Below are 16,460 nucleotides of genomic sequence, written 5' to 3' on the forward strand. Positions count from 1 at the left end.
CTGCTCGCCACGCTGCTCTTCCTCGGCCACCCCAGCGTCTTCTCCGAGCGCTGCACGGACGAGCGGAGCCGGCGGATCCTGGCCAGGCTGGTGCGTGGGGCGAGGGGATGCCCGAGGGCTGGGAAGTGCCTGGAGAGGCGGGTGGCGTGGGCGCGCAGGTGGCGAGGGGCGCGGGGGGCTCCAGTGGCCCGTCCTCGTGGGGCGGGGGAGCCTGCCCGGCAACGCGGGGCGCGGGCGGCGGGGCGGAGAGCGAGCGAGGCAGTGCGGACCGGGGGGCAGTGCGCGGGCAGTGGAACGTAGAACGCGGGCAGTAGAACATAGAACGCGGAGCGCGGACAGTGGAACGCAGAACGCGGGCAGTAGAACATAGAACGCGGAGCGCGGGCAGTGGAACGCAGAACGCGGGCAGTGGAACGCGGGGCACGCGCAGTGGAACGCAGTGCGCGGGCAATGGGACATAAAGCGCGGCTGCGGTAGCGTGAGATCCCCGGGACAGGGGCCGGCGCGGGCTCCGCGGATGCATGCGGGGTGTACGCCAGCGGCGGGGCGCGCACTGCGAGGGCAGCTCCCTCCCGCTCGGCCGGGCTGCGCAGCGCGGGCTGCATCTGAGCGCCGCGGCAACCGCAGGTCCGGTCTGCCGCACGCGCCAGCAGGGCTTCAGTGCGCGGACTCGTAAAGCCTCGGCTGGTTTTTCGAGAGAGGAGCGAAAAGGCTGGGCGAGCGCAAGCCCCTGCAGTGCTGGGTTGCAGTAGGCGCAGCAGTGGGATCCGTCCCCTGAGCGAGAGGGGGTGATTGCGGGAGTCGGGGCAGGCGGGATGCTGTTGTTTGAGAGCGCGCTGCCCTGGGCACAGGCGCTGCTGACATGTCTTGTTTGCAGAGGACTGGCTGAACATCCCAGGCCCTTTCTCCCACAACTTTTAGTCCAGAGGAACTTTCTGTACAAAAAACCTCTCTACGATCCAGCCCCCAGCACATTTATGCCTCCTCCGGGAGGGGGGAGGCGAGTGACCTGTCAAATATGTCTTAAAATAAAAGAAGGGAATGCTGAACGCAAACTTCCCGCATGGTTCTTTGAAATTCCCTAGAAAGAACCAGTCTGTGTTTTGCAGAGGGGGAACAGGGTGGGCTGCAATTAAAGCTGAGCTCATTTTTTTTAATGACTTTTGTCAAGCAGAGGGGGAAAAAAGGTCTTACTGGCAATTAAATAATCTGTTGCAGTGAGGAAATTTATCATCACTGGTGGCTTGCTAAATTCTGTTTAATAAAAGAAGACCAATGCTGCAGCAGCCTGGACATGTTACTTCAGTGACAGAAGGACTGAATTCCTTTCCCTTAACCAGCAGCCAGGGAGCAGGATGCAGCAGCCACACTGAATCATAGAAAATTGGGGTTGAAAGGGACCTCAGGAAATCATCTAGTTCAACTCTGTGCTCAAAACAGGACCAGCCCCAATGATCTCATCCCAGCCAAGGCTTTGTCTACCCAGGTCTTAAAAACCTCCAAGAATGGAGAGTCCACAACTACTCTGGGTAACCTGTTCCAGTTCTTTACTACCTTCCTAGTGACAAAGTTTTTCCTAAACTTGCCTTGCTGCAACTTGAGACCATTGCTCCTCATTCTGTCATCTGCCACCACTTAGATAACAGAACAAAGAGCAATAGTCTCAAGTTTCTCGGGCTGGGTAGCTGTTTCCTCTTTTCTAAGATTTGGGTGATGTAAGACCAGTTCTCAACCTTTTTTGTACCAGAACCCATTTGTAAACATCAATGGCAGTCCCAACCCAGTGCCCCTCACTCCTGACCCACTGCCCCCCCAGACCCCAATGTGTGGGGCAGGAGCTGGGTATGAGGGGTGGGGGGGGGCATGGGGGGCCCCAAGCAGCCTCTCGCAAGCTGGAACTCTGCCAGCATGCAAGGGAAAAGCCACCTTTTCTCACGCTTTTCTTCTTTCAAGGGGAATCCATTTTAAAGTTTGTTTGCCACCCTTTCATGTATTCTTGCTACGCACTTTTGGGTCACAAACCATGGGTTGAGAGATGTTGGGTTAGACAACTTCAAAAGAGAGAGGTAGTTAGTCACAGAAGTCAGAGAAGGCAGGTGGTGTTGTACCTCTAGGTTAAGTGAAGAAGGATGTGAACTGCTGCTATAAGAGCTTGTGCACCTGAAAAGGTACAATGCTACCCTGCCTTCTACATAACCCGAAAAGTTATACTGCAATTTTATTCCCCATTAATCTGAGCCCTGAATGAGATTTCAGGGATGAGTCATTTGGACACATCTGTGGCAATGTGTGGCTAGACACCAAAGTGGACTTCAATGACTACCCAATAAAGGGGCATCCATGGGCACATCTGTGGCAATGTGTGGCTGAATGTATGTGTGCATCTGCAGTTGAAACATTTAGTAATTCCATAACTGTGCACAAGCAATAGTTCTACCAAACAAGTTGAAAAGGAGCATCCTCCTAGTGGAGCCAAGAAGAACTGAGCTCCGCTTCTCTTAGCTGAAAGTTTCTCTCCCTAAGACAGGACTTCTGTATTATTAGTGTCTTCTATAAATTTGATCACTATTGCATTTCCACCGAAGCAGCATATAAGGAAGACAGTAGCTATGTGCAGGTCTATTCTATACACAATGTAGCATGGTATTACTGAGGGTGTGACTTTACGGTAGTCTATTTAAACTGGTCAAAGCTGTCTACAGACATTCATATTAATTTAAATCTGGCTTACTGGTCCGTCTTGCATTGGTAAATTAACTAGTGCTAGTTAAACTGATATAACCAACCTTAAACAGATAGAAACCACAAAGTGAGTCCAGTCCACACGGGCATTTACACTTCTTTATAGTATATTATATTTATGTCAGGTATTTAAACTTTGTAGTACATCTTGATTTAAAAACAAACAAACTCTCCTCCCCACCCCACCCCCCCAAAAAAACCCCAAACCAAACCAAAACAACTTCTGCTATACAGAATGAACAGGGTTCCCATTAGATAGAATAAAACTGGCTCACTGACATCAATGAGCAGGGACATTTCTACCAGACTCCTCTTGGGAGTGAACCTTCTTTTTATCTACCATTTAGATGACAGTATCAAGTTTTTGCTAGTAAGATTTGCAGATGACACAAAGATTAGTGGAGTAATAAATAAAGAGGAAGCTAGAATTTAGAGAATGGACTGAATCACCTCATTAGGTGGTCACAATTCAACAGAATGTATTTTAATATTATAAATGCAAGATACAGTAACATATCTGGGAACAAAAAATGGAAACTGCACTTAAAGGATGGGAGACTTTGTCTTGGGAAGCAGTGACTCAAAGGACTTTGGGATCACTGTAGTTAACTGCCTCAATATGAACTGTCAGTAATGCTGTGGCTGAAACGGCTATTACTACCCCTTAAAATAGTTTAATTCTTCTTTAATGAATGTTTTCAGTGTTTTATATTTTTTAAAAATCTAACGGCAGTCCTTGGATCATCAGTGGACTGAGGAGCTACTAATGACACTGTAGTGAAATACAGGTCATGCTTCAAGCAGCAACCCTTCATACTACACTAGACATAATCCAAGAGCTGCTTAGGATTTCTAGAGCCTCTTTTAGAGCAGCTGACTAAAAAACACATCAGAAGAGTCCAGCCTCTCCTCCAACCCAAGAACTGAATCACTCAAAAGCCCCTTTACAATTTTTGAAGGTTTGTCTGCACACAGATGTGGCACCAGTTTATCTCAAATGGATTTCAGAGTCATTTATTCATTCATTGGCTCTAAGGCCACAAGGGACCATGACAATTGTGTGGTCTGACCTGTTCTACATATAATCTGGAGAATTTTGCTAGAAGCTGGATTAAAATATATACTGTAGAAACATAAAATTTTGTGTGGAGCACTCCTAGCAGTGTTAAGTTTACCCCTCTCCCATTCCATTTGAAACTAGGGCCACTAAGCTATTGTATCTAATTTCAAGGTTGACTTAGACTAAGTTCAACTTCTAGCCATCAGATCTTGTTATGCCTGTATCCACAAAATCGAAAAGCCAACTGCTATTATTTCCTCTCCATTCACAAACTTCCAAAATTGTGCATGCCTGTTTACAAATACCAGCAGGGAGTGCAAGAGAACTCCAGTATGTGCACCTATCTGGATTTGCATGTACATGTATGCATGGAGCATGAACATTAGACTTTGTGTACATCGTTCTTCGCACAGGTTTCTATCATTACAGTATTCTGCTTTTGTCTGAAATACAGTAGCATAACAAGAGTAGGGCAATTGGGGCAGCAGCTGCAGGTACTGACTTGGGGGTGGGGAGGAGGAAATAACAGCTGCTGCCAGGGGTGACTGGTGCCTCTTCCTGAGTCCAGGGGGGAACAATTTGCGGGAGGGCCAGGAGCAGGCCAAAAGCCCCATAAAAAACTGTCCTGCCCTGAGCAGTGCCGAGTTGGAGGTCAATCTCAGGGCAGGTATGTGCCCCCCCCCCTCTTTCCTCCTACCAGTCGCCGCTGCAGTTGCATCCCCATGGCAGTGGCATTAGCTGTCAGAAGTCACCAGTGCCCTCCTGCATCTCCACTGCCCCATTATGCCTCTGCTGAAGTGTATTTTTCATGACCATTTGAACTAGGTACAGGTTAGGTATCACAGCTCTTTGATCACTCTTAGTTCTCCTCATGGATTCAGCAATTTATGGATTTAAGAAGATTCCTCACTGCTGTCGTAACCAGAAGTCCTAAGCTGGCAACATTATTACTCCACCGCTATTCCCTGAGCCTTTTGTTAATTGGGGGTTGCAAATGCAAGAAAAATAAAATATCAATTTGGGTCATTGTTACAAAAAAGCTTTTTTATATTTTAACTTTCCACATTATTTAGCATCAGAGCATGTCCCCTGGTTATAGACTATTTTAACAAAATAACATCACTTGAATTTTATGATTGTGTTTCTTACACAAAGAGCAGTTAGTCACAAGTTAGGCTGGGGTGAGAGCGCCTTTACAAGCCTTACATGTACAACAGGAGCTGCCAACTTGCTTAAGTAAGAGTACATATGCCAGAAAGCAATGGAGGACACTGACATTGCCAAGCTACCTCCCAGCTGTTTGGAACTGTTTAGCTCTCTACATCACCACGAACTATTCCCCCTCCACCACCCATCTCTGATCAGCTCTTCCACTCATCCACTCATAACAGTCTCTGCAGCTGCACTTCTGGAAGGTCTGAATATACACAGAAGTATATATACACTTATAGAAGTGAGAGAATGGAAGTAATTATAAGCAGAAGAAAGGTCTGATGGGGGGAATCGTTTTAATTCTTTGAGGCATTTGCAATGACCACCCACCTGTCAAATAGCAATTTACATAATTCTTTAATCAAGGGTTGAAGTTATGCCATCTGCATTAAAATTACCTATGCTCATCTGCTATGTACAAATGTCCACACACACACACACATGCAGTGTTAAAGTTTGCACCTGGTACTCATTAACTTCTCTAAAGAAACAATATATGCATTTATATATTTTATAAACCCTGAATACTCTGGCTTCAGTAGATTGGAAACTGAAGCTGTTACAATATCATGGAATTATGGTGAGGACAGATTGAAACAGCTTTATTGAGGGTCAGTTGGTTGTGGGACCACCATGCACAGTGTACAGAGTCTTTGGGCAACACTACCACCGGCAGGAAGCTGACAATGGGCTGCTGTAACTTAAACAGGGATGGCTAACTTATGTGCATTGTCCCTGCAGAGCTATCTAGAATCATGAGTATCCAGAGGTCACTTAGTATACAGAGTATCCACACTCTGCCTGGGCTGCGAGCTCTCTCCTATGCCTTTTAGTGATGCAGCCCAGCACCTTGCCCTATGTGAAAAAACATGTCTGAAATTAGAGATGAGCAATGCCTAGTGTTGGAAGTCACCTGGGTGACTGTACTGTCATAAAATCACTCCATGAAGTGATCTCCATGGAATTTCTGAGAAGTCAGGCATTATGAAAGTTGTTGTGCAATAGCTGAGATGACCCTTGAGTAGTACTATTGTACCTTCTCCCCCTGAAATACTTAGCTTATATTCTTCTGCTATGAACTGATTTGTTCCTTTGCCCTAGTGTCTCGACTACAGCAAAGGAGCCTTGACTGGTGACCTGTGTGAAGACTTGTGTATAGCACAGAAGCTGGTGTACAAGCACTGTCTTTATTATGACAGAGGTAAGAAAGTGATCCAAGCTGAGTGGAGAGGTCAGCCAGTCATCCTAAAATCCAAAAAGGAAATTTTCTCCAGTTATCAGCGCCTCACTTTGCTAGAGGAAATGGAAGCACAGGATGTTCCTGAAGCAGAGCTTTTGCTCATGGTTGCCTTGGAGGTCAAAAATGTCTTGGGTCTGGAATTTTCCAACAGCAGCATAGGACCTTTGTGGACTAAAAGGAGAGGGCTGCATTGGAAAGCACAAATGGCTAGCATGTGGTCCTTGCTTCAGCAGGAAGAATATATCTATTTCAGTCTACTGCAAGACTTCAGTAAACATGTCCTACGGGTCCTTGGCTCCTGTGGCCATTTCTATGCAGTGGAGTATCTCACTGCTGGACATGCCTGGCACAAAACACTTTTCCCTTTGGAGGATGCAGTTGGCCCCTCCTTCAGTGGCACTAAAAGCAAAGTGAAAGCAATCATTGACATTGCACTCAGTTTCCTGGATATGGTTCATCATTTTGATAATGACTTTTCTCACCGGCTTCACCTGTGTGATATCAAACCAGAAAACTTTGCTATCAGAAACGATCTCACGGTAAGTGTGTGCTTCAGTAGCGTTGTCACAGTTTAAGGCTAGGTTCTACTCTGAAAAGGAAATGTGTTAAAATGACACCTTCTCATTGGGATTTCTCCTTTAGCAACAAAAGTATCACTTTGCTGTTTTCTCATTTTGTAATATTTGAAGACACAAAGCATCAAAGAAAGAGAGAGGAGGAATTGGAGTCTTTTCTTTCTTTTGCATTATGAACAGAATTCTGTACTTGGTTCCAATTTAGTTACACCCAGGCACATGCATAAAGACACTTGAAATGTCAGGAGCACTCGATCAATAAGTTTGCAGAGCTATAGGAAGGTCATAATTTGATTTCAAGAAATTATTTCTAGTGCTGACTCTCAAGAAGGAAAGAACTCAATTTAAACGTCGAAGCTCATGCTGAGTTTGCAGGACTGATATTAAACACAAAACAAACAACTCCACCCTGCCCCCCGCCACACACACACACACACACACACACACACACACACACACACCCCTTTTTGCTTTTGCACTGAGCAGGTTTGATCTGGCAAGCACTGAAGACCATGAACACAGAACTCTTGATGCCATTCTTCCAGTCACCTTCTGACTTTTCAGAATACAGCTGTGCATAAATTTAGAGGACAAAAATGATTAGTAAGTAGTGGTATTGTTAACAACTGTATTTCTGAACATATTTGGCAGGCAGAAACTCTATCCGTTTCAGTGGGAATTGTGTGTGCACGGACTGGAGTCACTATATAATGAGCATTCAAACCCTGCACATAATTTCCAGTGAGATCAATGGAATTTCTGCATTTGGAGTGGATGTAAAACATGCTCAGCAGTATCACTGCTAATATCAATACTTACTAAACTTTAATTTGACACATTTTCAAAGTGCTGGACAAATATTACCTAAGCATATAACCATTGAAAGCAAGTTGAGTGCTTCCCCTTCACCCTGCAATTAGTTTTTATTGTTTATTCAGGTGCAATGTACAGGCAGAGTGGAGAATAGGTGGGGGGCTATCAAGCAAAACTGAAATATCTCAATGCTTAGCCAGAACAAGATATACTAAAGGTTCCTCAGCACAGCCATTGTTGACCATGTTTTCATTCGGACACAGCATGAATGCTACACAGGACTATAATTGGATCTGGCTGGGCATATATTAAAACATCAGTTTTTGCTGCCTCCTCAAAAAAGGAAAGATTTTGTTAAGAAGTAAAAGAGCATTGAGTGCTTTTTCATTAAGACCTTTTGATGAGGGCTGCAGCTCCACAATTCCTCCCCACCTTCTGGAGCCAGGACTCTCCCTCTGAATGGGGAGAGTTGGACACGGTCCCTGGTAAAGCCTGGCAACCTCATTCAGCATTGCCCAGTGGATTGATTAAAGGGAAATGCAAGCAGGATTCTTTCCTCCCAGCTGAATGCATTGCTTCCAAAGCACTCCCCCTGCACTGGGCAGAGAAGACAGAAGCAATCATCAGGCTAAATACCTGAGAAGTGTGGGTGGGAAGGAGGCAGAGTACCAAAACATCTTCAGGCTGCTTAATCTGGGTCTGTGAGACAGCAAAAGGATATTGATGCCAGCTGTGCCCTCCTTTCATGAGCTGAACCAGGATTCGAGGATCAGGCCCATTAAACAGAGGCTCTGACAGTCAGAGAACTTGTAAGTCAGAGAAAGCTATAGGTTGTGATCTTGCAAGTTCTTACTAATGTGATTACTTTTTTCATAGACAAGTGGTCTCCCTGAACCTAGGGCTCTTTTCAATAATATGTGAGTGCTAGCTCTTGTGGTTCAAGGGTTGTAGGGTCTGGTTGTAGATGTTCTTTCTGTTTGTGGTTTTCTCTTTGCATTTATACAGAGGGAGTGATCAAAACCCATAGAAAAAGAAAGAAAGACTAAGACAGCTTCTGCCCATTTCCACCCCAAGTTAAAAAGCTACTAGCATAGAGAGGAACATGCCTAGGCCACAGTAGTCTTACTTCTGGATTTATTTCCATTTTTATTCCAAGCACGTCACAATACTAAGAGTTAAGCTGTTTTATCAGAAAGGTAGGGCAGTCATCTCTTTGCCAGCCATTGGTGTGAGAGACATGTTGTAGGGGTAGGAAGAGGCATGGCTGGAGTCTGCTCTATTCCAGTGATGCCTAGTACCGCATTGGCACCTAGACACAACAACAAGTTGCCGTAACTTACAGCAACACTGAGGCAGTGTTATTTATGTTAGGATCCAAAGTGGCTCCTGGCTGCCTTCAACATTTATCACTGCCATCATCATCACCACCACAGCTAATCCCAGAAGGACATAGCCTCCCTGCAGACGAAATGCCACCCAGATTGGTCTCTAGCTGCCCCCTGAAACAGTCTAAATGAATGTTCAGTCTAGGTCTGTCATTAATGGCAATGTTGTGGTACCACCCAAGCTTATGGCACCCTCATTCTTACCAGCCACGGCCACCATGTATGAGAACAGATAGTTGCAGATGGTTGGCTTCAGCTGAAATAACACGTAATGTGAATGTACCAACTGCAGAGGACTGTCTTCATGACTAGGAAAGGGCAAAGCCATCTTTGCCTTCTCATTGTCATGAGTCCTGCATCAGCCACAGATCAGTTCGACCAGATGTGAGGCTCTGGCCCCATCTCATTTTCTCCAGAGTTATCCATGTAACTACTGAAGGCACAAAGCACTAAAAAGTCTAAAAGACTACATGTATTTCCGATATCTGCTTGCATGAACTTGTGAAATTCCCCAGGGTACATCACACTTACCAAGCTTCCCAAGGAGCTTAAAAATATTTGGAATTATAATCTCTGTCTGCTTTCTTCCACGTTTGAGCTCTTTTCACTGGAAAAAAAATTAGAATCTGTCCTTTACTTTAGTTTGGAGGTTCCCTCCAGTCTTTGGCCAGGTGCCTACACCCAAAATTGCTGGGGGCAATCCAGCTGCCACTCAACCACACAGTTCAGCTATTTTTAATCTTCAGCAGGACAGTGCCATTGTGTCCACTTTGCTCCCTTTTGTCCATTTTCAAAACCTTTCTGGCCAAGCACATTTACTTCAGATGTAATCTCCAAGTGAAGGCTCAGGTTGTTAAATATTAAGTTTGAAAGTAAGTTGCTGTATTCAGGGCACAGAGGTGAGATTTGTTTCCCCTCACTTCCTACATAGTACATGCCATCCCTAGCAGCTGTCATCACATTGCTCTTTCCTTCTCTCACTGTTTATTTTTGCAGTTTTTAAGTGAAAGCAATGCATGTGAAGTGTGTTATATTGACAACCAGAGAGACTATAGTGCTCTCACAGAAGTTATGAATGAAATATCTGCACCAGCAGTGCAGACCTAGTTCTACTTCTCATTGAACATTTCTTTAGCCTGAACTGAAGGGAGACATCGAGAAAGGGTAAAAGACAATTCAGGCTCCATGTTCATTCAGTCCCTGATATATCTTCTGAAACCAACTGGACATGATGCTGGCAAAGCAAAAAAAGAGGCACAGACACTACTTCAGAAAACAAAGCCACTGTGAACTGAAAGGGGAAAAATCCACCCTCCAAGTTCACAACCTTAGGGGTTATTATCTGAAACTGACTGAATATGGCCCCACTGGATAGGAGGAGCAGGATTTGAAGGGTCAATGGAAGATGCATACAGCCCTGCACATATACCGTTGGTTCTTATTAAAAATTAAAACACTTGTATTTGCAATAATCTTGCTACCCACTGAGGCAGCGAATATCATCCCTTTATACCCTCTTCTAGCTTCTTCCTTTAAGGACATTGGAATCAATTGGTCAACACCTACAGCATATTAAGAGAATCATGGCAGCAAAAGGACACTTGTTTGATGACTTTGCATGGTTTGTGTGTCGATCTGATGTGTTGCTTTAACCACAGGTAGTTGCGATTGATGTGGATATGGCCTTTTTTGAACCTAAAATGAGGGACATTCTTGAACAGAACTGCACAGGAGATGAAGACTGCAATTTTTTTGATTGCTTTTCAAAGTGTGACTTGAAAATCAGGAAGTGTGGAGCACAGAGGGCCAACAACAACCTGCAGGTGAGTAGATTCAGTTTTATTGCACATGGGTTTCATTTAAATTGCCTGGAACCGGCTGGTAAATATTACACGTATGGCAGCCCTAATACCACATCGGATGAAGAAATTTGTGTTTATTGGCAATGGGTAGGGGGTGAATATGGGTGCACGTACATCCCCTGAGATTGTCTGTGCACCCCCTGGAAACGCCAGCCGCAAAACCAGAAGTGCTAGCAGAAGTGCATTTCTGGTTTCGCTGCTGGTGATTTTGGGCTTGGTGATCAGTCGCTAGGGAACTTCCACCCTGGTCAGTGATTGGTTGCAGGGGGACCCCTACTTGCCCCTGGTTGGTGATCTGGTGCACCCCCAGACTCAGGAGGCCCCAGTTGCCCATGCTTGTGTTTGATGTTCGTTCATCAAACCTGGCGTTCAAAAGTGACCACCCAAGTGAGGGGCAAAAACCTTTTTTTGGTATCCACAAAGATGACCCTTATGTTCACTGCTACCTATTTTTTGTACTTCCATTCCTACGTGCATGCACATAATGTGGAGTTCATGGCCCCAATTATTTGCTGCATCTCAAATGTGCACAAACATAGATGGGACACAAGAGTACACCAATTCCGTGATAAAAGGGGACCTGTTCTGATTTAGTTTCCAGTAATAATGGCCTAAGGTCCCTTATGCAGTAGCATAGCTGAGTGTGTGTACTACACTTCTCCAGGCTAGGTACTGACATTCGAAAAGCAGGAGGTGGAATTGATCAAATCTACACAGGTTTCTCTAAGCTGCATAGATTGGATCAGGCACAAACAGAACACATGTTCATCCTGTAGTGGGGAAGGGTGGGCATCCAGATGCCTGCACTGGCTGAAGCCAGGAGGCGATGAGTGCACCTGCACACCTCCTAGTGCAGCCTCTCTCCCCAGCCCCTCCCCTTGAAGTCAGCCATCAGTGGCAGTGGGTGCCCCCACCCCAGCTGTGCTTGCTCAGATCTGGGATGGCTGGGACTGGGCCCACACAGTGTGAGTCCTCTCCGCCCAAGACCCAAGCTCTCCCACCCCTGCCTCCACACTTCCTGGCTTGGCTGACAGCCCTGCACAGCTCTTAGCCCTGGCTCTTGCCATCTCTGTGATAGCTGAGCAGAGCAGAGGTAGGGGAAGGAGCAGAGGCTCACTGTTGTGTGCCCCCGACCCAGCTGTGCTTGCTTAGGTCTGGGGGGACTGGGCCCACAGGGAAGGGGCTGTGGCATCTGCTCTCCCTCACTTCCCTTCACTGATATTCGGCTTGCCTTACACAGGCAGGCAGGAGCTGGGGCTGAGAGGTGTGTGGGGCTGTCAGCCAAGCTGGACAGCAGCATGGAGGCTTGTAGGGGGAGCAGAGGCCCCCACCCCACAGCCTGGTGTCAGCCAAGAACCAAGCAAGAATAGCTGGGGGGTGGGGGGTGGTGTAGAGCAGGGGCCTCCACTCCCTTCTCTACTTCTTTGTACCGCTGCATGGCTCTCAGTCCCAGCTCCTGCTTTCTGAGACAGGCACCTGGGATGCCAGTGGACTGTAATCTAAGTTGAGCTGGGAGGGAATCTGGGACAGAAGTTCAACAGAAGTTTAGGTTGATCAAACCTAAACCAATTAAGTCTGATACTATAGCCATCCAGGTCTATCTTAGACTGAGTTCAGCCTTTTTTTAACCAGTCTATGTGTGCTGAACTTCTGTTCTGTTACAGGTTTAGACCAGTTTCTCATCATCTATACCAGTTTATGTGTAATGTCTGTAACTAGCCGCAGCTTGCTTCTCCTTTGCTATAGCAGAAGTGTCAGCATGGATGGTGGAACTCTGTTGGGAATCTCTGGCTAGTTTAGAGACAATTTACTCTCTCCTTTACTCTCAGTCTTGATCTCCACCTAAGACAACTGCTTTGGAAAACAAAGCCAATGGTCAGCTGTCAAAAATGCCTGAATACACATTTTATTTTTAAAGAGAAGGTGAGTGGGGATGGGCTCTAAAAATGGTTTTCTTAAGGCTCACTCTTCTCTTAGGCACGTCATCTTGTCACCATTAGTTATGAGGCTCTGATGTTATACAAGATATAGAGATGCTCACTCATCCACAGCTTTTAGCAGTCTAAGTTCAATCTGTTGATAGGTCACAAATAAATCTGGCGTCCTCCATGTATTTCTTAGCAGGAACATGTCTGTGTGTCATCACAAGACTGCCAGACAACTCAGCTCAACTAGAGGTCTTTTCTGGGCTGCTCAATGCTGGCAAAAGATCTGTACAATGCCTGAGGAGTGCAGCACAGTCAACAGTAGATTGTTGATTGTCTTGTGTTTTCAATGCAAGAGACATTTTGCACTTGGCTAGAACATATATTTTATAGCCCTAATAGGGTAGAAGTTAATACTAGCAGCTCCTGACAGACATTGTGCTCCTTTTTATTTCACAGGTCATTTGTGACAAAATATTCCGTCACTGGTTTTCTTCGAATCTCAGGGGACCCGCAGTTCCCTTCCCCTTCCAGTTGCAGTTGCAGAAGGCTGTGCACAGGTGTGCTGATCCAGGGTCCAAGGATTTTGCTCCATACCAGAGAACTTCTCTGAACTCCCTCTCTGAGTTGTACCAACTGCTCCTAGCCAGTCAAAAAGAACTGCGAATGGCGGATGGGTAGCCCCATCACAAGCACAGTAAATTGAAGCTGTATGAAAAATGGCCTGCATTTTCTCTCTCTCCCCCACCTTCTCTAACCTTTTGTATTAATTTTTACAGAATATAGATTGTTCTTCTGCTATGCAAATGAAAGTCACAACTGCAGATGCAGCAAATACTACGAATACCCTTTGAAGTGTGAAATTGTTTTATGTTACATGGCAATGTACAGTATATGTGGACTTTATTCTCATTTGTTTTTCTGAGTGCATATTGGCTCAGCCCATTGACATTCTGCACTGTTGTTTGCACAACAAATTGTAACTCCTGCTCAAATAACATCTGTCTGAATGCTGGGCCAAGAGTGATAATACATTTAGACACAGATGCCGCTTTGAAGGTGAGAAGTGTAATTGCTTAGCAGAACTAAAATGAATAAGTTAAAATAGGTGCACAAGGTTTCTGTTTTTTTCACCCCAGAACCAAGTTCTGAAAAACAGTTTAGTGCAGAGTACTCTCTACCAACAGGCAGCCTCTACCAGGAGGAAAATGGATTGGCACAGCAGCAAAGGGCTGCTTTGATACAAATTTTTCATTCTGATTTTGATATTCTTTAACACACAGTTTCTTTGTATCTGATAAGTTGACGGTCCAGGAAGATATTATAGCATGATAAGCAGTATAATTGTAATTGCATACCATTGCTAGAATTATATATGGGATAAACCCCCATCTGGGCAAACACTTATTTTGCATTGTGGTCTTACAATGGCATAGCTATATTTGTATAATTATGTTGGTGAACTTCACATATAGACAAGCCCTTGGATACCTCTGTAAGAAGGCACTTTACTGGGAGACTATAGCTTACCACCACCTGGAATATGAGGCCAATCACTCTCAGTCCCTTCCCCATAAGCAGGAAGGATCAGGGAGTACTGCTGGCTCCTTCACTCTACATCAGTAGTGCTCAACCTTTTGGCCCCACAGGTCAGGTGAATGGTGCAGAGCCCATCTGCAGGCTGGATTGGGCTGTCTGTAGGGACTGGATTTTGATTTTTGGTTATTTTAGCCTGGTTTGTTTTGGGGTTTTTTTAAAATGAATTTTGCATGAAAATTTGTCATCTGCATTCAGTGAGACCAGTGACATGAATAAGGATTGCTGGATCAGGGCATCTTCAACTCTCTAACTGTGGCTAACAGGTGAAAACAGATGGGTGAAAACAGTTACAGTTCTGTTTGGATCTTTGTTCATATTGTGCCTATTTGCCATTGCTGCCAAGTTCAGGTACTGGGAAAATGAAGCACGGACCTTTGGCAACACAGCAACAGTTTATCAGATGTAATGTTCTTTAGATGGGCAATGCTGGGTTGGGAGGAGGGAGGGCATAATACAGCACCTAGTCTTCATTTGTTGTCTTCAAATTGCCTTTCAAGCATTAGGCTACACAACAACCTTAAGGCATCCAAGCAGTGCTTTTATCTGTGGGCTTTATCTAGACTAAGCAAAAGTTAAGAATGTATTATCCCACATGATTTTAAAACACTACTAAGCATGTAAAAATGTGCTAACTAGTTAGAAGCATTCTAGGAACAACCAAGATCAGGTAAACATTAGGCTAAGTGGTATTCTTTTTCCTAGACAAGAAAAGCACAAAGAAAGGATGAAATCAAATTACTTGTCAGGGGTCATACAGGAAACCAAGTGCCCAAGCTAGGATTAGAACTACAAGAGACACTCTACTGCAAAATAGCATAGTTTACTGAGCAGTAAGCATGTGTACATGCTTACTGCACAGCAAACCTCGCCAATCATGAAAAAATTTGCTACTGGCAAATGCAAGTAGCAAATTTTCTCACAATTAGTAACGACGCAGTAGTGCTCATGTAGATGCCTCACCGGGAGCAAATCTGCTCCTGGTCATCCATCCACCAGGGGGTGGGAAATGGCTACCTGCCCCCAAGAGCTACTGATGAGCTCTGGGTATTGTTCTTGAGTAACCTAGCCAAGGTAAGATAAAAGCTTTCGTTCTTGACTCTCCTATAGCTCAGATCAAATGGTACAAGTCTGCGGGATTTCCTGAAGCAAGAAGATGCAGAGCTCTGTTAACCAGGCTGAACATATAAGTGCATAGTTATAGGTGTTAAGTTCCTACAATTATGGCACTTCTAGGGTTTCTTCCTATTGGCGTGCAATTTTGGAGCCTGCTCGGCTTACCCCTTTTGCAGATCCTCTGTGACAGGAGGTCCTGCTCATGGAGCCTGCCCTTGCCCCAAGCACTCCGGCCCTCGGGCTCAAATTGTCCCCTGACACCCTGTGGGCTATGCTCCCTAGCCGTCTCTCTCTCTCAACCCCTTCACCTGGGGAAACAAAAGAAAAGAACCTAACAGAAAACACAAGACACTGCCTCTGTCGCTACACTGGGAATTAGGAAAGTTCCCTTCCTTGCTTCCTCATGGCAGAGGTCACGGTAACTTCGCTCCCCTATACTATTGTCGGGGAAAACTTCCCCCTTACCAGAACAATCCTAGTGTACTCCTGTAAGTGTTGTCTGCTTTACCATCCTAGCTCCTTTCGTGAGCCTTGTCCACCACACTTCTTTCCTTCCTGTGGCATCCTCCCCTTCAAGTGATCCGTAATGCCCCTACACAGTGTTGGTCACCTCTTTTATATGCGATGTAGGTGCTCTGCTTGCCTGACGCCCTCCCTGGGCTCTTGCTGGGCTCTTCCTGAAGGGGTCATCTCCTCCTCCTCCCAACCATGCCCAATACCCCCACCTGCTGTACTGTAGGTTCTGGCATGCTTTTCTCTCCTGTTCCTGCTGTTGCTGATGTTGCAGATTGCAGGGGCTGCTTGTAGCTCGCTTCCCATGCTGGTGGCTTGTCCGCTGCCACTGCTGCCGGGCTTAAGACCAGGAGTCTCTCCTGACTCCTCGTCTGACCCTTTTCCCTTCCTAGAGGGTTCCTGGAGTGGGTCCAGAGTCCAC

At 45.6% G+C, this 16,460-nt stretch overlaps 1 protein-coding gene across 1 annotated transcript; it reads left to right on the top strand.

Annotated features, from left to right (window-relative positions):
• Window positions 1–3: 3 nt before the first annotated feature.
• On the top strand, window positions 4–13,923 carry FAM69C (family with sequence similarity 69 member C; the record flags this gene model as incomplete). Its single annotated transcript, XM_019518760.1, has 4 exons — window positions 4–90; window positions 6,116–6,793; window positions 10,686–10,850; window positions 13,274–13,923. Coding segments are annotated over 4 exons (1,152 nt in total), but the record flags the coding sequence as incomplete, so codon positions are not given.
• Between the last annotated feature and the right edge of the window lie 2,537 nt (window positions 13,924–16,460).

Source organism: Gavialis gangeticus, unplaced genomic scaffold (genome assembly GCF_001723915.1).
Source record: "Gavialis gangeticus isolate Ggan-Ray unplaced genomic scaffold, GavGan_comp1, whole genome shotgun sequence".
Taxonomy (NCBI): Eukaryota; Metazoa; Chordata; order Crocodylia; family Gavialidae; genus Gavialis; species Gavialis gangeticus.